General features: G+C 47.6%; 2 protein-coding genes across 2 annotated transcripts; one reads left to right on the top strand and one right to left on the bottom strand.

The window, feature by feature from the left end:
- Window positions 1-9,929: 9,929 nt before the first annotated feature.
- On the bottom strand, window positions 9,930-18,168 carry LOC124121176 (temptin-like). The gene is made up of 3 exons (XM_048388609.1): window positions 17,921-18,168; window positions 12,623-12,773; window positions 9,930-10,025 (listed from the first exon to the last, which is right to left on the bottom strand). Exons 1-3 carry the CDS (start codon window positions 18,098-18,100, stop codon window positions 9,997-9,999), a joined length of 360 nt encoding a protein of 119 aa, XP_048244566.1. The 5' UTR covers window positions 18,101-18,168; the 3' UTR covers window positions 9,930-9,996.
- A 2,646-nt stretch (window positions 18,169-20,814) lies between these two features.
- Window positions 20,815-26,806, top strand: LOC124121175 (temptin-like). The gene is made up of 3 exons (XM_046484160.2): window positions 20,815-21,045; window positions 24,810-24,960; window positions 26,699-26,806. The coding sequence occupies exons 1-3, from the start codon at window positions 20,866-20,868 to the stop codon at window positions 26,752-26,754; spliced, it is 387 nt and encodes a 128-aa protein (XP_046340116.2). The 5' UTR covers window positions 20,815-20,865; the 3' UTR covers window positions 26,755-26,806.
- Window positions 26,807-27,055: the final 249 nt, after the last annotated feature.

Raw genomic sequence — 27,055 nt, 5'->3', positions numbered from 1 at the left:
CCAAACTGGATTTATCTCATCAGTTCGATACGTTTAGGGCGTGTAAATGTTATTATTATTTGAATTATTATCGTAATTTCAGATTTCATGGGATAATTTTAAACCATTAACATTTTGTTTTGATATCTGGCATTTTTCCTTTTATGTGTAATGTTGGACGGCAGATGAAACGTGCAATACGAACAGGGTTGTATACACGGATCATCGGATCAGTGGCCTGGCAGTAATCCCGCGTTAGGTAAATACTTCTATTCATTCCCTCCCGCATGATCTGGAGCCACCTCAAGGTCCATAAGTAGGTATAACCATCCCAGCATCCCTACACACAGCCCTCACTTCCTGGTCTGTCCGCTGGCACAATGGCGGGACGATCTCAAGGTAATACACATACACTCTATTATGTACTGACTTTCTTCACGAAGAACTTCATTGTACTCAAGCAATTTTCAGCTTCTTTGCGATGGTTTACTGAGAAAGGAACGGTTTGAAGAGAGAGAGAGAGAGAGAGAGAGAGAGAGAGAGAGAGAGGGGGGGGGGGGGGGGGGGGGGGAATTCGCTAGTGTACAGTACTACATTAAGAAATTTTTAAAAATCTCACGACACGATTTTTCTTGATCATGTTTGAATTTTATCTTCAGGGAAATGTGTCCCTAAAATAAAACTGAGACATGTAGGAGAATAATTCGTGCTATTCTTATATTTTTTATACATACACACTAACTTTATATTACAAGGCTTTAGTCATATCAGGACGGAGACCGGAGATATACCACAAAAGGGCTTGTCACATTTTACCCATGTCCTCGGCATGACAAGCAACTGGTTGAACCAGTGGGTTACCTTACCGTTCCTGGGTTCAGTAAGACAGGGACCAATAAATGGATGAATCTGAGGATACGAGTGAGTGACGAGGGTACGAGATACAGCCTGACATGGGTGGTAAGCCTGGAGTTATGCCCTCAGTTCCCCACGCGTATGGCCAATCTAGAAAAACAATGAGGCCGAGTTTGGGATTCGAGCCCAGCAACGGTTCCACGCGCTCGTAAGGCGCCTTAAGCAATACAATACAGTTCCATCTAGAGAATGTAATCAGGCCTAGCGAGCAGTGTAAACTAATTTAGGGGTCAGTCTTGCAACACTTTTTCTTATGTTACTGTTGGCAGTTACAGAACAGTTCACTTCAGTCAATTCCTGAAATTAAGTCTAGGAAGTCTATTTACAACTCGCAGTTTTCTTTGTGCAACATTATTTTTTATACATGTCATGGATGACAACTGAGCTCAGGCTCGACACAAGCTTTATCAGTACATCCGAGATTGAACAGACAAAATGGCGAATTTTAGGAACGATAGAGGACGCCAATACCCAAGATGCCCTAATGTTGGGCAAACCAAAACGTGCCAATCTCGACTGTGGGAATGCGACCTGAGCGTGACAGGCCTAAAATGCTACACTGAGAGAAGATGGTCCCATTACATTTATTGCACTACGACATAGATTCATATCTCTCCTGTTATCAATAGAGAATTCCGTACAATAACAGGAAGGCGAATTTCAACATCTACCTTTCAAAACCGCCTCTATGCAGCCGGCCTGTGAAGGGTGTGGCCCTAACAGCTTACCATAGGCGACAAAGACTGGGGTGGGCTAGGCAACACCGAGGACAGGGATGTGCTCCACTGGCGTTACGCCATATGATTCAAGGTTTTGCCTCCGATTCACAGATGTCAGAAAATGCTTTTGGCGACGTAGCGGCGAGAGGTATGTGAGGACAGTTCCAGACAATGATCGGTATCAGGGCGGTAGTGTCATGGTTTGGTGCGATATCACACATGACAGGCGAACTGACTTGGTTATTGTGAATGAACATTTGACTGACCAGCGATATGTTGGCAAAGTTTTGCCAACTGTTTGTTCCACTCGCTAGTATTATTAGCAGAATTTTGAACTGCAAGATAACAACGCAAGACATCGTGCCCAGATCGCCACCGATTATCTCCGACGAGAAGGCATACGGACACTGGACTGGCCCGCTAAGTCCCCCTGACATGTCCCCAAGAGAGCATCTGAGGGATGTTCTCGGGCTGAGAGTGTACACTAGAGACCCAACACCTGCCAACGTGGCCCAGCTTGGAATGGCTCTTCAGGCAGAATGGCGGGCAATACCAAGGGCAACCATACGCAAGTTAATCAACAGAAAACCATCAAGGTGCCATGCGTGTATCGCCCAACATAGTGGACCCACCAGATATTGATCTACACTCCCCATTTTAATTTTACAGACATTTATCATTACACCGCCACTATCATTTTAACTGTGTTAGTATATTTTTATTTTCTCACGTTGCTCCACAAACAAAATAGAACACCTAAATGTATTATGCTACGGTCCTAACTGCACCTTTTAAAAATCAATGATAGTTCTTGAGCTCCAGAAGACACCCGAGAAGCGCCTTTTAATGTCTTGTCACTCAAATTAACAACAAAGTGAGCAAGATCTTAAGAAAGTATCCTATCATCTCGGCTGAATAGAAAGCGGTTATAGTTTGAGTTTTTTCTAATTTGCAATTGAATTTGTATGCTTAGGCATCAATTATTGAAGTTGAAATGATTCTCATACCACATCGTCTCCCTAGGTGCAGCATCACAAGTTTTTATTCAGTCGGGCGGCATTTCCCAATAGTGTCTACACGACTGTCAGTAGTCTGGTCTGGGAAAACAACACCAGTTTGAGATGAAATAAAAATGAGGTGTCGACTCACCTGGTGACAGGTAGACACAGACCCGGTCGCCATATATCATCTACCCTGGATCGCCCGTTTATGTCTCCCTAGGGACAACGACACCTTGTTACACATGGGCAGTCAAGAACAGGCCAATCCTTGTTACACATAGGCAGCGAAGAGCAGACCAACCTTGATACACATTGGCAGTCAAGAACAGGCCAAAACTTGTTACACATTGGCAGTCAAGAACAGGCCAATCCTTGTTATACATTGGCAGTCAAGAACAGGCCAATCCTTGTTACACATAGGCAGCGAAGAGCAGACCAACCTTGATACACATTGGCAGTCAAGAACAGGCCAAACCTTGTTATACATGGTCAGTCAAGAACAGGCCGATCCTTGTTATACATGGGCAGTCAAGAACAGGCCAATCATTGTTACACATTGGCAGTCAAGAACAGGCCAAACCCTGTTATACATTGGCAGTCAAGAACAGACCAAACCTTGTTACACATGGGCAGTCAAGAACAGGCCAATCCTTGTTATACATGGGCAGTCAAGAACAGGCCAAACCTTGTTACACATTGGCAGTCAAGAACATGCCAATCCTTGTTACACATAGGCAGTCAAGAACAGGCCAATCCTTGTTATACATTAGTAGTCAAGAACAGGCCAATCCTTGTTATACATTGGCAGCCAAGAACAGGCCAAACCTTGTTACACATTGGCAGTCAAGAACATGCCAATCCTTGTTACACATAGGCAGTCAAGAACAGGCCAATCCTTGTTATACATTAGTAGTCAAGAACAGGCCAATCCTTGTTATACATTGGCAGCCAAGAACAGGCCAAACCTTGTTACACATTGGCAGTCAAGAACATGCCAATCCTTGTTACACATAGGCAGTCAAGAACAGGCCAATCCTTGTTATACATTAGTAGTCAAGAACAGGCCAATCCTTGTTATACATTAGTAGTCAAGAACAGGCCAATCCTTGTTATACATAGGCAGTCAAGAGCAGGCCAATCCTTGTTATACATTAGTAGTCAAGAACAGGCCAATCCTTGTTATACATAGGCAGTCAAGAACAGGCCAAACCTTGTTACACATAGGCAGTCAAGAGCAGGCCAATCCTTGTTATACATTAGTAGTCAAGAACAGGCCAATCCTTGTTATACATAGGCAGTCAAGAACATGCCAATCCTTGTTATACATAGGCAGTCAAGAACAGGCCAATCCTTGTTATACATAGGCAGTCAAGAGCAGGCCAATCCTTGTTATACATTAGTAGTCAAGAACAGGCCAATCCTTGTTATACATAGGCAGTCAAGAGCAGGCCAATCCTTGTTATACATTAGTAGTCAAGAACAGGCCAAACCTTGTTATACATTGGCAGTCAAGAACAGGCCAAATCTTGTTACACGTGGGCAGTCAAGAACAGGCCAAACCTTGTTATACGTAGGCAGTCAAGAACAGGCCAAACCTTGTTACACATGGTCAGTCAAGAACAGGCCAACTTTGATACACATGGGCAGTCAAGAACAGGCCAAACCTTGTAACACATGGGCAGTCAAGAACAGGCCAAACCTTGTTATACATTGGCAGTCAAGAACAGGCCAAACTTTGTTATGCATTGGCAGTCAAGAACAGGCCAATCCTTGTTATACATTAGTAGTCAAGAACAGGCCAAACCTTGTTATACATTGGCAGTCAAGAACAGGCCAAACCTTGTTACACATTGGCAGTCAAGAACAGGCCAATCCTTGTCAGTTAAGACTATGATATGGCAGCTCTCTGAAAACTCATCCGCAACACGCAGGATATGTATTTTACATGGGACTCGAGAGTTGGGTTTAACGCCGCTTTGAACAGTATTCCAGTTATAGCACGGCGTGTCAGCTTAATGTGGGAGGAAAGCCCTAAGTGTTACCAGACGTTTACCATTTTGGGTAAATCCACGAGCACGGATGTGGTGCTGAGAAACCCAGAAACATATTCGGGGCGAACCGGGATTCGAACCCACGATCAAAGGTTTATGTTGTGCCCAAGGTACGCACAGCGAATTCTCTATCCTGAGCCACTCAGGACGCCGTTCGACATTGATGTCGGATTTTTTAACACATGTCTCAGAATCTTTGGAAGGAGCGCTGATTGCTTGTAGAGCATACCCGTAGATGTCAGTGTGATTTATTAGAACAGGTTCATCTATATTTAGCGATTCGGGGTTTTCCACAACAATTTTCCCCAGGGCAATCCTCGTGGTTGTATTGAAATGATAGCGACGGTGATATCCGAAAACCGTGGCGCCACCTAGCGGCCCTGGGATGAAGCTTAGCTTCAGTGGCTGGTACATTACTTTGTATACACTAATTCATTAGTTGCTACCCAGGGGCGACTCCCAACTTTTTTGTGATAAATACATCTGACCTGAGATGACAGTAAACCCTTGCGAACACCCAACGTCTCAATTTCTCTCGGACACAGGCCAAGCAGACTTCTGTGAATGGTCATATGCTAATACAATCGTTTTCAGTGAATATGGTGCCTTGGAAAATTGTGGAGCTCTCGGATACTGAGGTCACCCAAATCTCACCGAGGTCTGTTCTGGGACATCATAACATGTCTACACACTGTTACATGTAACGCCCAGGTCAGAGGTGAAGCCACCCAACAAAGGGAGGGAAATGAGACGACTGCTACGGATTAACTGTGAATGAGGTCTCGCCCAAAGTCGTGTCGATTCCAGCTTGGCAAATCCGCTTTCCTCCGTACAGAAGAGTGATAGCCCTTGGCGGCTTCAAATTTGCGTTGTGTGTGATTGCACCGAAACTCGTTACACGGTTAAGCTGGGTGATGATATGACACATCAGACTGACACTCCCTGTCGGAGTGTTGTCAACCGTTCCAGGAATGTGGAACAAAGAGTCACAGATAAGCGCTCTATGATGATGATGATGATGATGATGATGATGATGATGATGGTGATGATGGAGAAAAGTTGTAAAAAAGATCCAGTGTAGTCTTTGTCGCAGTCCCTGAACCATAATATTTCCCCTTCCGCCAAGCCCTTTCTGTTAAGCGAAAAAGCTGTAAATATAGGCTCCTTTTCAATCTAAATTGAGTTACATGCACATGTTTATATCAAAATTATCAATTTTCAGACACTAAGCGTTAGCCAAGGTCCAGTGCTACAAATGGATCTCGGTGCTACGACTGTCGCATCGTCTTATCGTTAAGATCATTTCGTAAAACGGGTCCGAGGGTATATACCAGCACGGATCTCAGCGTGTGTGTGACTGAGAATGTTTCATACATATATATGTAGACGTCATATAGCTTGAATATTGCTGAGTGCGGTATATAAATACAGGGTATCATTACGTCGAATATACATACACATGTAGATATTGACATATTTTATGCGTTGATTTACCAAATTCTAAACAATCTGTAAGGCTTCATGGCGTCTGCTCAATAATAAACCACGACGTACGCGGAATAATCAGATCATACAAATATGATGTAACGGTCAGTTTGACAAAATGTCTATATGAGTGAGTGAGTATGTTCTTCGGCGTATTCTGACACAGTACAAAATGTATATATTTTAAATGTGGTTAAATCCAAATCATGTTTAGATCTAAAACGTCATTCTTAACATGTGAGTGAGTGAATATGGTTTTACGCCGCTTTTAGCAATATACCAACGATATCACGGCGGGGGACACCAGAAATGGGCTTCACACAATGTACCCATATGGGGAATCGAACCCGTGCCTTCAGCGTGACGAGCGAACGTTTAACCACGAGGCTACCCCACCGCCGCTCTCAACATGTCTGGAATACAAGCATGTTTAGAGTAAAAGTTTGAATGCTTCTAAACGCGTTTGATTTATGTGACGATGGACCTGAATAAAGTCGTGTTTTGGATCTAAATAGATTTTTCACAGTATGAGATAATCTCGATATAAATTTCCCTCGGGTTTTACGGAAACAAAATTGTTTGCTGAGCATGCTATATCAAAAACAGTTAGACCGTGTAGTGTAAAACAGTGTTTCCGTTCACAGAAACATTATGGGATATCTTGAAGCAGCGTTTGTTTGTTGTTCAACGCCACACTCAGCAATATTCCAGCTATATGACGGTGGCCTGTAAATAATCGAGCCTGGATCAGATATTCCAGTGACTGACATCATGAGCATCGATCCACGCAATTGGGATACGATGACATGCATCAACAAAGTAAGCGAGCCTGACCACCTGATCCCGTTAGTCGCCTCTTACGACAAGCATAGTCGCCTTTTACGACAAACATGGGTTGCTGAAGACATATTCTAACCCGGATGATCACTGGTCCTTTAAGCAGTGACCGCGATTTTATTGGGCATTAAAACCATAGTCATTCTGTTACGCAGGTCTTTGCCATACTTGAGTTGTGGAGACAACGACCGCCACACTTTGTACTTGACCTCTTTACTTCCATGTGTCAAATCGTGTGGGTAAATTTCCAGCTGGTCTTAAACTGATAGGTGTGTAAAGTGACAGACGTTCGCAGAGAACACCACAAAAGATTCATGTCGGTGAAAAAACCCTCAATTCTTTTGTTTTAGAGAATAATGCTACCCACCCACCCAGTACCCCGCAATGTTGGCCACGATATATCACGATGTTAAACTCGTGTGAATGATCGGTATACATCGTGATATGCTCGTGCTTAGCTCCGTATTTCCTCGTGATACATCGTGAGAGATCGTGGTTGGTTCACGGTGTCGGATATATTTTGGGCATGTTCAAAATATGTCCAATACTCATGTTACATCGTGTCTTGCTACGTGTTGTACTCGTGTTGTGTTCGGTATTGTTCGTAGTCAGCTCGTGTGTATCGTACTACACTCGTAATGATCTCGTGCTGTATTTTTGACACGACGTGAACACGATGTTTTCACGATAGACACGGTGCGAGTACGATATATACGCCCTCAAAACGTTTACTTTTCATGGAGAAGTGTCAACCACGTCCTTGTCACGAGTGTGATACGATGTTCATACGAGCTGGATACGTGCATTACTACGATAATCACGTGTTGAACACGAGCTGATCACGAGTGCGCTACTATATGTTCACGTGGGGACGCGCGGATGACGCAAAATCATCACGAGTATAAATATGGGTCTCTCTCCCTAGCCAGCAATCAGTTTACGGCATGTTTAAGAGGAGTTCGTCACGTTTCCAGAGTTTAAAATCATTTTGCAGCAAGTTTCAGGTTTTCAGTATGCCACCTCGAAGAAAGTCTTTGAAAACAGCGGCTGAGAGGGAGTGCCAGGAAGGAGGCTGGGGACAAGACAGCGGCTGAGAGGGAGTGCCAGGAAGGTGGCTGGGGACAAGACAGCGGTTGAGGGGGAGTACCAGGAAGGTGGCTGGGGACAAGACAGCGGTTGACGGAGAGTGTCAGGAGGGAGGCTGGGGACAAGACAGCGGCTGAGAGGGAGTGCCAGGAAGGTGGCTGGGGACAAGACAGCGGTTGAGGGGGAGTGTCAGGAAGGTGGCTGGGGACAAGACAGCGGTTGAGGGGGAGTGTCAGGAATGTGGCTGGGGACAAGACAGCGGCTGAGGAGGAGAGTCAGGAAGGAGGCTGGGGACAAGACAGCGGCTGAGAGGGAGTGCCAGGAAGGTGGCTGGGGACAAGACAGCGGCTGAGAGGGAGATGATCTGCCTCTCTATTCTTGGACCGACCCGATCCAGAAGCTCCAGGACAAACGCTGGGTCCACCCGCAGGAACTTCCGAAACCCTGTCCTGTCCTATCGTGCCAGTTCCTGCAGCAAGATGCCGTAGAAGCCGTACTGCGGCCGACGAAGAAGCCAAGTCCTCACTCAAATCTTGCGCTGGACTTGACCGCGGCGTCGGCCCTCCTCTTCCCTTCGCTTACGTCTGCGGACAACCGAGATGTTTTCCGCAACCACCCCGACCACATACCGTCTGTAGTGGAAATCAACAGTCAGCTGCTGGTGCGCCATGTTGCTACGAAAAGCACTGTTCTTTCCGTCTCCGAATACCAATAATACGCCCCCAGATTCGGTCCTATTCCGGTTCCGGTTCGTAGAAGATGAACTCGTAGAGATCGTGTTAATGGCTCGTAACTACCTCGTACTCAACGTACGAAACTAGTCTATATCGTGCTAACATCGCCATATTTCCTAGTGACATGGCACTTACATAGAACTAAACTCGTTGTATTCGAAGTAAGCCCTTGATGTAGTCGTACTACATCGTACTTCATTCACATGCACCAGTACGATATTCACACATCGTGATATATCTAACAAATGTTATATTTAGGATAACACTTCCTTCGTAAAGTGACCCGTGAAGATCCGGGGTAGAATAGGTCTTCAGCAACCCATGCTTGCCATAAAAGACGACTATGCTTGTCGTAAGAGGCGACCAACGGGATCGGGTGGTCAGACTCGCTGACTTGGTTGATGCATGTTATCGTATCCCACTTGCGTGGATAGATGCTCATGATGCCAATCACTTGTCTGTGATTGTCTGGTCCAGACTCGATTATTTACACACCGCCGTCACATGGCTGGAATAATGCTGTGTGTGAGTGTGGCGTTAAACAACAAACAAACAAAGAAACTCAGTAAAGTACAGATTCTAGTAAAAAATTTGGTTGAGCACCATCCGGGACTTCCACACCGTTTGAGTGGGTTAGGTGCCTCAATCTGAGAGTGTTGATTCGAATCCCAAATGGGACTCAACCCCCCCCAAAAAAATACTAGAATCTGTACTTTACTAAGAAAGTGTTATCCTAAATATAAAATTTGTTATATCTGACCACTTTCAAAATGGCATTGTGTTTCACCGTGCTATATCGCGGTCAACATCGCGAAAGTGGGCGGGTAGCATTACCCTGCATACAATCTGATACTACTTTTGAAAGTGTTGCCATCAACAAAGACATTTTCAAATACAATAGACGCAGAAAATATCAGCATAAGTTGAGGAGCAAATTCAACGAACCAAAAATATTTGTTTAATTGTCAGGATATATTTCTTGTGTCGTGTCAGTTGACCTGCGATGGTGAGGCTGCTGTTTTGCAATGTAAGCATGACGAACTGCTGTTTCTGGACAGTAACATCACTTAAAAGTTTAGTTTATCGGATGTGTGATCGTTTCGTGTGAATGTAAGGAAAACATTCTGAAATGAGACTTTAATTCCGTTGGTGATACACTGTTTGTTGTCGGGGAGAGGAGGACATCTCATTAGCACGTGTGTGTACGTTCATTGATACCTGAAACAAGGAGAGACTGGGTGAGTGAGTGGGCGGGAGAATGAGTCGGTCAGTGAGTGGGCGGGAGAATGAGTCGGTCAGTGAGTGGGCGGGAGAATGAGCCGGTCAGTGAGTGGGCGGGAGAATGAGTCGGTCAGTGAGTAGGCAGGAGAATGAGTCGGTCAGTGAGTGGGCGGGAGAATGAGTCGGTCAGTGAGTAGGCAGGAGAATGAGTCGGTCAGTGAGTGGGCGGGAGAATGAGTCGGTCAGTGAGTGGGCGGGAGAATGAGTCGGTCAGTGAGTGGGCGGGTGAATGAGTCGGTCAGTAGGTGGGCGGGAGAATGAGTCGGTCAGTGAGTGGGCGGGAGAATGAGTCGGTCAGTGAGTGGGCGGGAGAATGAGTCGGTCAGTGAGTGGGCGGGAGAATGAGTCGGTCAGTGAGCGGGCGGGAGAATGAGTCGGTCAGTAGGTGGGCGGGAGAATGAGTCGGTCAGTGAGTGGGCGGGAGAATGAGTCGGTCAGTGAGTGGGCGGGAGAATGAGTCGGTCAGTGAGTGGGCGGGAGAATGAGTCTGTCAGTGAGTGGGCGGGAGAATGAGTCGGTCAGTGAGTGGGCGGGAGAATGAGTCGGTCAGTGAGTGGGCGGGAGAATGAGTCGGTCAGTGAGTGAGCGGGAGAATGAGTCGGTCAGTGAGTGGGCGGGAGAATGAGTCGGTCAGTGAGTGGGCGGGAGAATGAGTCGGTCAGTGAGTGGGCGGGAGAATGAGTCGGTCAGTAGGTGGGCGGGAGAATGAGTCGGTCAGTGAGTGGGCGGGAGAATGAGTCGGTCAGTGAGTGGGCGGGAGAATGAGTCGGTCATTAGGTGGGCGGGAGAATGAGTCGGTCAGGGAGTGGGCGGGAGAATGAGTCGGTCAGTAGATGGGCGGGTGAATGAGTCGGTCATTGAGTGGGCGGGAGAATGAGTCGGTCAGTGAGTGGGCGGGAGAATGAGTCTGTCAGTGAATGGGCGGGAGAATGAGTCGGTGAGAGACTTGGCGGGAGAATGAGTCGGTCAGTGAGTGGGCGGGAGAATGAGTCGGTCAGTAGGTGGGCTGGAGAATGAGTCGGTCAGTGAGTGGGCGGGAGAATGAGTCGGTCAGTGAGTGGGCGGGAGAATGAGTCGGTCAGTAGGTGGGCGGGAGAATGAGTCGGTCAGGGACTGGGCGGGAGAATGAGTCTGTCAGTAGATGGGCGGGTGAATGAGTCGGTCAGTGAGTGGGCGGGAGAATGAGTCGGTCAGTAGGTGGGCGGGAGAATGAGTCGGTCAGGGAGTGGGCGGGAGAATGAGTCCGTCAGTGAGTGGGCGGGAGAATGAGTCGGTCAGTGAGTGGGCGGGAGAATGAGTCTGTCAGTGAGTGGGCGGGAGAATGAGTCTGTCAGTGAGTGGGCGGGAGAATGAGTCGGTCAGTGAGTGGGCGGGAGAATGAGTCGGTCAGTGAGTGGGCGGGAGAATGAGTCGGTCAGTGAATGGGCGGGAGAATGAGTCTGTCAGTGAGTGGGCGGGAGAATGAGTCGGTCATTAGGTGCGCGGGAGAATGAGTCAGTCAGGGAGTGGGCGGGAGAATGAGTCGGTCAGTGAGTGGGCGGGAGAATGAGTCGGTCAGTGAATGGGCGGGAGAATGAGTCGGTCAGTAGGTGGGCGGGAGAATGAGTCGGTCAGTGAGTGGCCGGGAGAATGAGTCGGTCAGTGAGTGGGCGGGAGAATGAGTCGGTCAGTGAGTGGGCGGGAGAATGAGTCGGTCAGTGAGTGGGCGGGAGAATGAGTCGGTCAGTGAGTGGGCGGGAGAATGAGTCTGTCAGTGAGTGGGCGGGAGAATGAGTCGGTCAGTAGGTGGGCGGGAGAATGAGTCGGTCAGTAGGTGGGCGGGAGAATGAGTCGGTCAGTGAGTGGGCGGGAGAATGAGTCGGTCAGTGAGTGGGCGGGAGAATGAGTCTGTCAGTGAGTGGGCGGGAGAATGAGTCGGTCAGTGAGTGGGCGGGAGAATGAGTCTGTCAGTGAGTGGGCGGGAGAATGAGTCGGTCAGTGAGTGGGCGGGAGAATGAGTCTGTCAGTGAGTGGGCGGGAGAATGAGTCGGTCAGTGAGTGGGCGGGAGAATGAGTCGGTCAGTGAGTGGGCGGGAGAATGAGTCTGTCAGTGAGTGGGCGGGAGAATGAGTCGGTCAGTGAGTGGGCGGGAGAATGAGTCGGTCAGTGAGTGGGCGGGAGAATGAGTCGGTCAGTGAGTGGGCGGGAGAATGAGTCGGTCAGTGAGTGGGCGGGAGAATGAGTCGGTCAGTGAGTGGGCGGGAGAATGAGTCGGTCAGTGAGTGGGCGGGAGAATGAGTCGGTCAGTAGGTGGGCGGGAGAATGAGTCGGTCAGGGAGTGGGCGGGAGAATGAGTCGGTCAGTGAGTGGGCGGGAGAATGATTCGGTGTTTTAAAATAACAGGTGGTCGTTGTTTGGATGAGAGCGAGGGGTTTAGAGAGAGAGACAGACAAAGAGGTAGAGAGATGGGGAGAGTGAAACGAGAGAAACAAATGCGAGAAAGAGACTTGGAGAGAGAAAGGATAGAGAGAGAAAGACAGAGCGAGTAGTTCTACCTGGGTGACTTCTGATTGTTTCTTCCTCTGGCGAACCCCTCTTCCACACGCAGCGTGAGTCGCCAAGTTCATGTCCGTTTGTCCAGCCGTCTCCGTCCGAATCCTTCATGCAGAGGTCAGCTGTCCATTGGAAGCCGGCCGCCATGAAGTCCTGCAACAGCAACCCAACCCCTACAGGAGGGACCCATGTCCAAATCACATCCGGATATCCCCTACAGGAGGCGACCATATCCGCGTTACACCCGGATATCAACTACAGGAGGCACCTATGTCCACGTCACATCCGGATATCCCCCACAGGAGGCACCTTTGTCCACGTCACATCCGGATATCCCCTACAGGAAAGACCCATGTCCGCGTCACATCCGGATATCCCCTACAGGAGGGACCCATGTCCGCGTCACATCCGGATATCCCCTACAGGAGGCACCTTTGTCCACGTCACATCCGGATATCCCCTACAGGAAAAACCCATGTCCGCGTCACATCCGGATATCCCCTACAGGAGGGACCCATGTCCGCGTCACATCCGGATATCCCCTACAGGAGGCACCTTTGTCCACGTCACATCCGGATATCCCCTACAGGAAAGACCCATGTCCGCGTCACATCCGGATATCCCCTACAGGAGGGACCCATGTCCGCGTCACATCCGGATATCCCCTACAGGAGGCACCTTTGTCCACGTCACATCCGGATATCCCCTACAGGAAAGACCCATGTCCGCGTCACATCCGGATATCCCCTACAGGAGGGACCCATGTCCGCGTCACATCCGGATATCCCCTACAGGAAAGACCCATGTCCGCGTCACATCCGGATATCCCCTACAGGAGGGACCCATGTCCGCGTCACATCCGGATATCCCCTACAGGAGGGACCCATGTCCGCGTCAAATCCGGATATCCCCTACAGGAGGCACCTTTGTCCACGTCACATCCGGATATCCCCTACAGGAGGCACCTTTGTCCACGTCACATCCGGATATCCCCTACAGGATAGACCCATGTCCGCGTCACATCCGGATATCCCCTACAGGAGGCACCTTTGTCCACGTCACATCCGGATATCCCCTACAGGAAAGACCCATGTCCGCGTCACATCCGGATATCCCCTACAGGAGGGACCCATGTCCGCGTCACATCCGGATATCCCCTACAGGAGGGACCCATGTCCACGTCACATCCGGATATCCCCTACAGGAGGGACCCATGTCCGCGTCACATCCGGATATCCCCTACAGGAGGGACCCATGTCCGCATCACATCCGGATATCCCCTACAGGAGGCACCTTTGTCCACGTCACATCCGGATATCCCCTACAGGAAAGACCCATGTCCGCGTCACATCCGGATATCCCCTACAGGAGGGACCCATGTCCGCGTCACATCCGGATATCCCCTACAGGATAGACCCATGTCCGCGTCACATCCGGATATCCCCTACAGGAGGCACCTTTGTCCACGTCACATCCGGATATCCCCTACAGGAGGGACCCATGTCCACGTCACATCCGGATATCCCCTACAGGAGGGACCCATGTCCACGTCACACCCGGATATCCCCTACAGGAGGCACCTTTGTCCACGTCACATCCGGATATCCCCTACAGGAGGAGCCCATGTCCACGACACATCCGGATATCCCCTACAGGAGGCACCTTTGTCCACGTCACATCCGGATATCCCCTACAGGATAGACCCATGTCCGCGTCACATCCGGATATCCCCTACAGGAGGCACCTTTGTCCACGTCACATCCGGATATCCCCTACAGGAAAGACCCATGTCCGCGTCACATCCGGATATCCCCTACAGGAGGGACCCATGTCCGCGTCACATCCGGATATCCCCTACAGGAAGGACCTATGTCCACGTCACATCCGGATATCCCCTACAGGAGGGACCCATGTCCGCGTCACATCCGGATATCCCCTACAGGAAGGACCTATGTCCACGTCACATCCGGATATCCCCTACAGGAGGGACCCATGTCCACGTCACATCCGGATATCCCCTACAGGAGGGACCCATGTCCGCGTCACATCCGGATATCCCCTACAGGAGGGACCCATGTCCGCGTCACATCCGGATATCCCCTACAGGAGGCACCTTTGTCCACGTCACATCCGGATATCCCCTACAGGAAAGACCCATGTCCGCGTCACATCCGGATATCCCCTACAGGAGGGACCCATGTCCGCGTCACATCCGGATATCCCCTACAGGAGGGACCCATGTCCACGTCACATCCGGATATCCCCTACAGGAGGGACCCATGTCCACGTCACATCCGGATATCCCCTACAGGAGGGACCCATATCCGCGTCACATCCGGATATCCCCTACAGGAGGGACCCATGTCCACGTCACACCCGGATATCCCCTACAGGAGGCACCTTTGTCCACGTCACATCCGGATATCCCCTACAGGAGGAGCCCATGTCCACGACACATCCGGATATCCCCTACAGGAGGCACCTTTGTCCACGTCACATCCGGATATCCCCTACAGGATAGACCCATGTCCGCGTCACATTCGGATATCCCCTACAGGAGGCACCTTTGTCCACGTCACATCCGGATATCCCCTACAGGAAAGACCCATGTCCGCGTCACATCCGGATATCCCCTACAGGAGGGACCCATGTCCGCGTCACATCCGGATATCCCCTACAGGAGGGACCCATGTCCACGTCACATCCGGATATCCCCTACAGGAGGGACCCATGTCCGCGTCACATCCGGATATCCCCTACAGGAGGGACCCATGTCCGCGTCACATCCGGATATCCCCTACAGGAGGCACCTTTGTCCACGTCACATCCGGATATCCCCTACAGGAAAGACCCATGTCCGCGTCACATCCGGATATCCCCTACAGGAGGGACCCATGTCCGCGTCACATCCGGATATCCCCTACAGGAAGGACCTATGTCCACGTCACATCCGGATATCCCCTACAGGAGGAGCCCATGTCCGCGTCACATCCGGATATCCCCTACAGGAGGGACCCATGTCCACGACACATCCGGATATCCCCTACAGGAGGGACCCATGTCCGCGTCACATCCGGATATCCCCTACAGGAGGGACCCATGTCCGCGTCACATCCGGATATCCCCTACAGGAGGGACCCATGTCCACGTCACATCCGGATATCCCCTACAGGAAAAACCCATGTCCGCGTCACATCCGGATATCCCCTACAGGAGGGACCCATGTCCGCGTCACATCCGGATATCCCCTACAGGAGGCACCTTTGTCCACGTCACATCCGGATATCCCCTACAGGAAAGACCCATGTCCGCGTCACATCCGGATATCCCCTACAGGAGGGACCCATGTCCGCGTCACATCCGGATATCCCCTACAGGAAGGACCTATGTCCACGTCACATCCGGATATCCCCTACAGGAGGAGCCCATGTCCGCGTCACATCCGGATATCCCCTACAGGAGGGACCCATGTCCACGACACATCCGGATATCCCCTACAGGAGGGACCCATGTCCGCGTCACATCCGGATATCCCCTACAGGAGGGACCCATGTCCACGACACATCCGAATATCAGGGACCAATATCATGGTTATTGTCTCTGTGGTAATTGTTCCCGTGGTTATTGTCTCTGTCGCAATTGTCTCTATGGTTATTGTCTCTATGGTAATTGTCCCTATGGTTATTGTCCCCATGGTTATTGTCTCTATGGTAATTGTCCCTATGGTTATTGTCTCTATGGTAATTGTCCCTATGGTTATTGTCTCTATGGTGATTGTCCCTATGGTTATTGTCCCCATGGTTATTGTCCCCATGGTTATTGTTCCAATGGTTATTGTCTCTATGGTAATTGTCCCCATGGTTATTGTCTCCATGGTAATTGTCTCTATGGTTATTGTCTCTATGGTAATTGTCCTTATGGTTATTGTCCCCATGGTAATTGTCCCCATGAAGATTGTCCCCATGGTAATTGTCTCCATGGTAATTGTCCACATGGCTATTGTCTCTATGGTAATTGTCCCCATGGCTATTGTCCCCATGGTAATTGTCTCCATGGTAATTGTCCCCATGGCTATTGTCTCCATGGTAATTGTCCCCATGGTTATTGACCTAATGGTTGTTGTCTCCATCTTAATTGTCTCTATGGTTATTGTCTCTATGGTAATTGTCACCATGGTTATTGACCTAAAGGTTGTTGTCTCTATGGTAATTGTCCCCATGGTTATTGACCTAATGGTTGTTGTCTCTATGGTAATTGCCCCCATGGTTATTGACCTCATGGTTATAGATCCCATGGTAGTTGTCCCCATGGTTATTGTCTCTCTGGTACTTGTCGTCATGGTTATTGTCTCCATGGTTATTGTCTCCATGTTAATTGTCTCTATGGTATTTGTCCCCATGGTTATTGTCTCCATGGAATATGTTCCCATGGTTGTTGTCTCCATGGTAATTGTCTCCATAGTTATTGATTCTATGGTAATTGTCCCCATGGTAATTGTCTCCATGGTAATTGACCCTATGGTTATTGTCTCAATGGTAATTGTCCCCATGGTAATTGTCTCCATGGTAATTGACCCTATGGTTATTGTCGCTATGGTAATTGTCCCCATGGTTATTGTCCCCATGTTCATTGTCTCTGTGGTAATTGTCACCATGGTTATTGTCACCATGGTAATTGTATAAAAAGCTTAACTGTCTTGTCCTCGTGTTTTTCCAGCAAAGTATTCCTGAACATCCGGGGTAGAATAGGTCTTTAGCAACCTGCGTAAGAGGCGACTAACAGCATCGGGTGGTCAGCCACGCTGACTCGGGTGATGCATGTCATGGTAACCCAATTGCGTGGATCGATGCTCATGATATCAGTCATTGGGTTGTCTGGTCCAGGCTCGATTATTGACAGTCCGCCATCACATGGCTTGAATGTTGCTGAGTGTGATGTTGTACAGCAAACAAACATACAAATAAACAAAGATTGATGCTCATAATATCAATCACTGGATTGTCTGGACCAGACTCTATTATCTACAGACGGCCGTCAAGTAGCTGGACCAGTCAAACAAACCAGCAAAAGAAAACTTTCACTGTATTTGCTGTGTGTTTTTTGCAAAATACAATAGTTTGGCGTCTCCTATCAGAGAATTCAAATATGTTTTCAAGCACTGAAACAATAATCTGTTTCAAACAATAATTCCATAATTATGCGGTTGGTACCTCTGGTGGTTTCACCACACCTATATTTCAAATGAAACAATCATAATTGTACCACAAGTGTCACTTCGTCAACTCACAGCGTTATCTTACCTTGCCGAACTGGTTGAGGTCATCCTTTGACCCTGAAAACTGATGTGTGTGACCTACCGCCGCCCAGTGCACGGTGGGGTAGCAGGGATTGGGCACCTGGTACCCGTGGGGGATGTTGGCTTGGTCTTGCTCCATCGCCATGACGACGGGAAGCATTAGCAGACAGATGTAAGGAACCATGATGGCCTCTGTGGTTTCGGAAAGACCTAGTTGTTATGTGGGAATGTCCGTCTGTCCGTTATCAGTAACTGAATTACGATGACTAAGCAAAAACATTACCTCTTGTGTAAGGAGGTTGGTCTTACGGAGCTTCCAACAGTATTCCGGGTATATCACGGTGTCAGCTTAAGGGAGCATTAAAACCCGAAGTGATGCAGTCTTAAACGTTTACCGATTTGGTGAAACCCAAGGGCGGTCGGGTAGCCTAGTGGTTAAAGCGTTCGCTCGCCACGCCGAAGACCCGGGTTCGATTCCCGACATGGGTACAATGTGTGAAGCCTATTTCTGGTGTTCCCCGCCGTGCTATTGCTGGAAGATTGCTCAAAACGGCGTAAAACCGTACTCACTCATTTGTTGAAACCATCGAGCACAGGTATGCTGACAAACCTCAAAACATAATCATAGTGGCCACGGATTCGAACCCACAATCACAGGTTTCAGGCGTGCCCAAGGGGCGCAACTCTGCACAGTGAGAGCGAAGGAGAACTGACATCCTTGAAATGGTGACTTGAATTGAAAAGTTAATGTTTAGTTTCAATAGATATTACTATTGTTTCATAGCAAGTGGAAATATGTGCCAGAACCTATAACATCAGCAAGGCTTGATTTCTGATTGATATCAATAATTCAAAGTTGAGCAGTGTATTAACTAAACACACTATTTGGGCGCTTGTTTTAATAGATGCATATCGTAACTACCCTCTCGTCTCGGGTCTTGTGTTGCTACAGCCATGGTGTCCTACAAATAGCGTTCTGTTTCGTCCTTCTGTCTAACTTCGATCTGCTCGATCGCTCCTTCGTGAAAGTGAAAATTTGTTCGTCAATCTGAAAAAAGCTGGAGGAGCGAGGTTGGAAAAGAAAGGATTCTTCGAAACGGCAGATGGTATGTGGAGCTAGGGTTACAGACAAAACGTTATTTTTTCGTGATGATTACACTTGCCGCACAGAATGCTGTCCACCAATTTCGTTTCCCTTTATCACGGACTAAGGGTAAGTGAACCTTCCACATACCCTCTCCGTTGATGGTTTGATTAGCAGCTATTAAAACAAGCGCAAAATTAGTACATTTATTACTTCTCGAAGTAATTATCCGATAATTTCTAGATTTCACGAACGAGATATTTACGATATACCACATTTGTCAAAGTCAATTTTGGTTTGCCTAAAGTGAACCGAACCACAGAACTGAGAATGTCACGCTGAATGGGGGAATAAGTGAGTGAGTATGGTTTTACGCCGCTTTTAGCAATTTTTTCAGCAATATCACGGCGGGGGACACCAGAAATGGGCTTCACACATTGTACCCATGTGGGGAATCGAACCCGGGTCTTCGGCGTGACGAGCGAACGCTTTAACCACTAGGCTGCTCGACCGCCCCTCGCGCTGAATGAAACACTGTACAGTGTATTTGTGTGGGTACTCTTATTCAACATGTATACTGTTGGAGTTAAGTAACATTAAGTGTTCTTCCGGTATCCAGGGCGTTTAAGCCAAACTAAATTGTTTTAGTCCGGGTTAGAATAGCTCTCAGCAAGCCATGCTTATGGTAAAAGGCAACAGTCGCGATCGGGTGGCCAGGCACACTGACTTTGTGGATGCATGTCATGGTATCCCAATTGCGGAGATCGATGCTCATGATATCAATCACTGGATTGTCGATTATTTACAGACCGCCGTCATTATAGCCTGAATATTGTTGAGTACGGCGTTATTCAACAAACGAACAGACAAACAAATCTTAGTCAGTGTGCAACAAAGCATTGATAAAAAAATATCACAGTAAGTGAGAAGAGCATGTTTCTAAAAAACACACCTCTCTCCGGACATTTACTGTTTGTTTGGTTGGTTAACGCCAATGTTTCGACTATATAAAGGAGGGCTGTGTTTGACATCATGAACACAGATTTACACAATTAGGATACGGTGTCATGAATCCAGCCAGCGTGCCTGACCACCATATCCCGTTAGAAGCCTCTTGCGACAAGCATTTGTTGCTGAAGATCGAGTCTTACCCGGAACGTGGGGGAGGGGTGGGGGTGGGGCGATTACTGAAGAGAGAGAGAGAGAGAGAGAGAGAGAGAGAGAGAGAGAGAGAGAGAGAGAGAGAGAGAGAGAGAGATGATGGATGGATGATAGATAGATATAAAAAAGAATATAAAATGTGATAACGTTATTGTCATAATACAGTCAAGGACAAGACGAGCATAAAAATAAATATTCCTCTCAAAAGTAGGACTAATAACGACAAGTTATGAGTGCGAGATACCAGTCTCAACTTGTTATCGTTCGTTCTCGTCCTGTTTTCTACTGATCCAATCTAAATATCAGTATACATTTTCAGATATAGAAAAAACCGTGTATGAGAACATTTAACTTTATAGGGTTGTATAATATGTAGAGAGTCTTTGTTTAGTTTTATCATAATTATTTCCAGTTTCATCATGGATGCACATACACGTCTCTGGCCTCAGTGTTTTAAACAATCATGGGGATTAGGGAAGGCACCGGGAAGTATACTGACTGAACCCCAGGTTAAATTAAAACACAACTTAATACACTCATAAAGCATCCAGTACAACGAGCCCCTCAAGCGAAAATAGGTGCAGTCACAGTTTAACGCCTCAGGGGACTTTGTGACACCTTATGGCACATATATGGTCCTCGTGCAAGCCACGCCCTTGCTGACTTGGACAGGAAGTGTTACGTCTGACCTGTCGAGCTTGATAATGTTCCTGCCCTGTGTGTTATGTTTGGGTGCTGTGGGCGTCCTGGCTATACCCGAGTTCCTGAACCGGATCCCCAACGGTCGCTTAGTACCTGACCCCTGCGATCCGGGGCGTGGCTGGGCAACGGTGGGGCACAGCAACACCTGGGGCGGTAAACATGCCTTGAATCCCTTTGGAGAGGTGGGTAAGACATGTTGTTCGTGACATAAGACGTTGTGATAGGTGGGGTGTCACCTTGTATTGGACACACGGGCAGGCTTTTGACATGAAGTATCCTCTATTTTTTTTTATATTAGAAGAGTTAATATTTCCGTTTAACTGTGCGCATCATTCTTTTTTAGTCGGGGCGGTCGGGTAGCCTAGTGGTTTAAGCGTTCGCTCGTCACGCCGAATACCCGTGTTCGATTCCTGACATTGGTACAATGTGTGAAACCCATTTCTGGTGTTCCCCGCCGTGATATTTCTGGAATATTGCTAAAAGCGGTGTCAAACCAAACTCAATCACTCTTTTTAAGTCGTTTCATGTGATACAGGGAATATTCTCTCATAATATTGGTGCCCAGTCAAGCCCGCTGGCCTATGATTGTAGTTCGAATCCCAGATTCGCCTGCTAATGTTTCTAGGCTTGTCGCCCATTCCCGATGTTCCCCGCCATGATATTGCTGGAATATTGCTAAAAGCGGCGTAAAACAATACTCACTCACTCCAGGCTTGTCACAGCCATACCCGTGCCCGTGGGTATAAAGCTGAGATTAAGTTAATCCAAACTCAAAATACTTGCCTACACGCTGCTCTTGTTCAAGGCTTGTGACCCAGTAGGCGCCATGTCTCAGTGCGAGGAGTTGTGTCCCTTGGCCGCGCGAAGATCTGGTAACTGGAAGTTCGAATCCTAGATATACCCAATTTAGAATCTTTTTTTCGCAGCACCAATTAAGTAATAAAACGTCTAAGACCTGCGTTCTTTTCCTCCCACATTCAGGTGACACGTCGTGATATGACTGTAATATTGGTCAAATTGGCGTAATAACAATGACGACCACGCATTGATTTTGAGGATAAAATAAAATAAATAGTAACACCTGCTAAAACGTAAGTTTCATGTCACAGATGGCAGTGAAACACTTGTGTACTTTTGACATGTGCAGGGACCCGAACGACGGACCTGAGAAGATGAGGGTTATAACTGGTCTTCAGCAACCCATGTTTGTCGTAAGGTGAGGTGAAATGGGGTTTAACGTCGCGTCCAATATTATTGCACTTATATAGCGACGTGCATGAACTAGTCCGGACTGATGCCGATTTATAGTGCTAGCTCACTGAGATACCATGCTTCAGTTTAACATGAATACCCCACTCAGACACAGTATACTGACTCCGAGCCGACCAGTCCTTGTTTAAGCCCCTTAATGCCGAGCGCCAGACAGGGTAACAACAAGTACCATCTTTTAACGTCTTTTTGGTATGACGCGGCCGGGGATAGAACCCCGGACGCTCTACCATTAGACCACGGAGGCGGTCTGTTTGTCGTAAGAGAGGGACTGACGGCATCAGGTGGCCAGGCTCGCTGACTTGGTTGATGCATGTCATCGTATCCCAATTGCATAGGTCAGTCACTGGATTGTCTGGTCCAAACTCGATTATTTAAAGAAAGCCGTCTAATAGCTTGAGTACTGCCGAGTTCCGCTATAAACAAACAAACAAACAAACATTTTGAAAATATGTCACACACGAGGGTGTGTATATTGGTTGTGATGTCCACGTATATCACCTGCGTTATGTCCATTGTTTCAGCGGGTTATTTTTCATTGTTACTACCCTGTGTGTGCACACGTGCAGTGACCAGAACTGGGCAGAACAGTCCACAATTTTGTAAAACCCTATTTACTGCGGTAATGCTTTCGGTTAACTCTAAAACGTATGACGATATGAATGTGGAATATGATTTAGTATATATTATTGTAGAGGAGCATACTGAAAATGACCTTTTATATATTTCCATATTGGGCGATTCGGCTCAGATGTTAGTGGAGCAAGCTGAAGTTTATATCATGGTCTAAAGTGCACCGTGTTCGTAGCCCACGTGGTGTAAGTAGATTAGCGCCTCTTTCTGCGGATGATATGGATTCAAAGCTCTGTAGTGTGACGAGCCAGCGCCTAAACCTACAGGCAACGCTCTGGTCTAACTGTTAGGCACGTAAATGAATGCATTCCCTCGCTTAACGTAGAACGACGCTAGACAAAGCACCTCCCAGCAATCAAACCTTCTTGGAGACGTTTTTCACTATTCGGTTCTGGTTGGTTCTATCAAAGATCATATTTCAGTACATGGCCTCTGACATAATAGGCGGCCATCTGATTGGTCGGTATGTACTGTGATATAGGCTTCCGTTTGTCAATATTGTTGCCATGGGAACAACAAAAACGGGTTTCACAGCTCGCAGCAAGTCGAACCGGTTATTAAGGTGATCTGTGCTGGTCTTGCGTACACCTCAACAATATTACACAATTTGGGATTTAATAAATATGATATATCCTAAACTTTCTAAGTTTGAAAAGCGGTTTTAATTACAAAATAGTTAGAAAACAGAGATGGCAAACATTTAGACGTTAAACATTATTGATTTTTCGCCCCAAGAGAGTGATGACGTGGATGCAGATGCTGCTTTCCTTGTGGTTGCATCATTGGGGCTTTGTAAAAACTTAATGGTTGGACAAGCGCAAACAACTCTACAACAATGTTGCTATTGATTGAAGACGAAATCAACCCATATGCATAATCTCGTTCAAAACGGGGGCTGTTTGACTTGCATTATACATAACTACTGCATCAATAGTGAAACTCATTGTATGTAATCACGTGACTTTGAGATACGACCCTGGGGTTTGTTTGTTTGTTTGTTTGTTTGTTTGTTTGTTACCATGGTGATTACGTGTATCCATAGAAGGACATTGTATCATCGTGGTTAATATGAAGCAAACAGTCCAGTGATTGACCTCCTGAGCATCGGTCTACGCAATTGAGATACGTTGACACACATCAACTTATTCTGCGAGCGACCCGTGAAGATCCGGGTTAGAATAGGTCTTCAGCAACCCATGCTTGCTGTAAAAGGCGACTATGGACTAAGCTTGTCGTAAAAGGCGACAAACGGGATCGGGTGTTCAGGCTTGCTGACTTGGTTGATGCATGTCATCGAATCCCAACTGCGTGGATCGCTGCTCATGATGTCAATCAATGGATTGTCTGGTCCAGATTATTTTCAGGCCACCGTCATATAGCTGGAATATTGCTGAGTGCGGCGTTAAACAACAAACAAACAGACAAATATAGTTCAGCGAGCCTGATCGCCCGATCCCGTTAGTCGCCTCTTACAACAAGCATAGTCGCCTTTTGCGGCAAGCATGGGTTGCTGAAGATCAGTTCTAACCCGGATCTTCACGGGTCCGTCGTCCATGGCGCCACTGATCATTGAGATTCGAGGTAAGAAGAGGTCGTTACCGACAAACATGATGCTGCGGATTGTGCGTGACAATGATCCGTCATAGTGGGCGTTGTTCATACCATCAAGCATTGGTGCTGCTGACCCACACACTATCCCTCAATGTTCTAAATGATGTAGCATGTGGTATACAATCAACATTCTCACACCCGCCTCTAAATTCGGTCCCCTGAAACACTCCAATGACTCATGTCTTCCTATCTGTGGGGGGCGGTGGGGTAGCCTAGTGGTTTAAGCGTTCGCTCGTCACGCCGATGACCCGGGTTCGATTCCCGACATGGGTACAATGTGTGAAGCCCATTTCTGGTGTCCCCCGCCCTGATATTGCTGGAATATTGCTCAAAGCGGCGTAAAACCATACTCACTCACTCCTATCTGTGGCAATCAGGAGACACGCGACTTTTGTAAAGTTTTTGAATACATATTTGTATTGCATTGTTTCAGCATTTCAAACAGGAAGGGTTTATGTGGACAAGAGGTCTTTGTATGAAGGATTCTGACCTCGACGGAATGACCAACGGTGTCGAACTCGGCGACCCTGATTGCAAGTGGGCATATGGCCAGCAGGCGGCACGCGGTAACATATCGCATCCAGGTGGGTCACAAGGAGCATTGTCGCGAGTGAGTGAATGTGTGAGTTGGGTTTAACGCCGGTTTGAACAGTATTCCAGTTATATCACGGCGTGTATGTTTCTTGTGGGAAGAAAGGTGAGGTGAGGTAAAATGGGGTTTAACGTCACGTCCGAGATTATTGCACTTTAATAGCGACGTGCATGCACGTGTGTGTGTGTGTGTGTGGCTGCTTGTACTAGTCCGGACTGATGCCGATTTATAGTGCTAGCCCACAGAGATACCCAATCTCATTAAAATCAGACCTCAGTTCTCGCTACCGCTAAACAAAGATCTGAGGACATCCCATGAGGGTTCACGTCTGAACGACCTTTCATCCGACCAATCAGAGCATCGCTTACCAGATTGTGAAAGTGACAGTCGGAATGTGATGTCTAATCATGCAACCTCGAAAACTTTAACTCCGAACGATAGTTACGGGTTTAATGACTAAATCCATACAATCTAGACATTCTATTAGCCATTCCAGAATGTTCTTTTGTTCAGGTTTCAAATTTGTAATCGAGAATTTGTCAAAAGATGTTGCGAAGCGTAGTCGCCAATTTGAAATTAGTGCCGTAAAACACGAGAAAGCTGCCTTCTGATTGGTCATTCTATTGGTCGGTAAAAGTTCGCGCAAGGTCGGTTTGACGTGACACGTAATGGGATGTCCTCAGATCGTTGTTTAGCGGTAGCGAGAACTAAGATTTGATTTTAATGAGATTGCTGAGATACCATGCCGCAGTTTAACATGAATACCCCACTCAGAAACTGTATACTGACTCCGAGCCGACCAGTCCTTGTTTTAGCCCCTTAATGCCGAGCGCCGGACAGGGTAACAACAAGTGCCATATTTTAACGTCTTTTGGTATGACGCGGTCATGGATCTCTCCGGGCGGACGCTCTACAACTCGACCACGGAGGCGGTCTGTTGGAAGAAATCCGGAAGTGATGCAGGTCTCAGACGTTTACGACTTTCGTGAAACCCACGACTTCGGATATAGTGCTGACAAACGATCCCACGAGCCACTCCGTCCTGCGCGGTGACTTGGTTGATTGGGTGTCATCGCACCCCGACGGCCTGGGCTGTTGCTCTTAATATCAATCACTGGACGCGATTATTTACGTGGTGCCGTCATATTGATGGAATATTGCTGAAACCCGCCCATGTTAACCCCGTGTCCCATGGCAATGATATAGAGTATATGCTTCTTGAACAGACGAATGTAGGCTTGTTTCTCAGTTCGCTTTGGTATAGACGATAGTCTACCATCTTCCCGAGGCAAGGGTGTTAACTGACTATAAAAGTCCGGTTTCCACCCTTGCCGAACTAGGCTGGTATTATGGAGTTACATTTCGGCTGGACTCAAAATCGCGCAACGAAATCGAAATCCTGTTCGTAAAACTGTCGTGAAGATTTCGGTCGATTGCAGAATTTGCAAAGCATGAGCACCGCCGTTTTGTTTGAAACAAATGCAAGTGATACGAGAGGTGGAATCTGACTGGTCCATAGGAGATGCATAGAAGGGACATAACTCGTAATAGCCACTGGTGTCGCTACAACCGAGCATAGGAATTCCAGCCTAGTTCGACAAGAGTGGAAACTAGACTTTTAAAGTCAGTTAACTCCCTTGCCTCGGGAAGATGATAGTCTACATGTATGTGTTATAGTTTAACTTGTACACACAGGGCAGTAATAATTCTTCTCCTTTCTTCTGCAACAGGCATCGTCTGTGCTACGACGACTGTGGCGCCATGGTTACGCCACCTGCTGAAGTAGTGAGTTTACTCAATGTTCGCACATATGGCGAATAAACTGATTTTTGGAAATATTCACTGGTCGTTATCACTTACAGATAAACAGATATTCAATATTTGCAAATTGGGTTTAATGTCGCGTCCAAGATTATTGCTCTTATATAGCAACACGTGTGTTTGTGTCTGTGTGTCTGTGTGTCTGTGTGTGTCTGTGTGTCTGTGTGTGTCTGTGTGTGTGTGGTTGCTTGTACTAGTGTACTAGTCCGGACTGATGCTAATTGATAGTGCTAGCCCACTGAGATACCATGCCGCAGTTTAACATG

This window comes from Haliotis rufescens, unplaced genomic scaffold (genome assembly GCF_023055435.1).
Source record: "Haliotis rufescens isolate VD_foot unplaced genomic scaffold, xgHalRufe1.0.p SCAF_75, whole genome shotgun sequence".
In the NCBI taxonomy this organism is placed as follows: domain Eukaryota; kingdom Metazoa; phylum Mollusca; class Gastropoda; order Lepetellida; family Haliotidae; genus Haliotis; species Haliotis rufescens.
The sequence above is the reverse complement of the archived record's forward strand: the minus strand, read 5'-3'. Positions and strand labels throughout refer to the sequence as shown.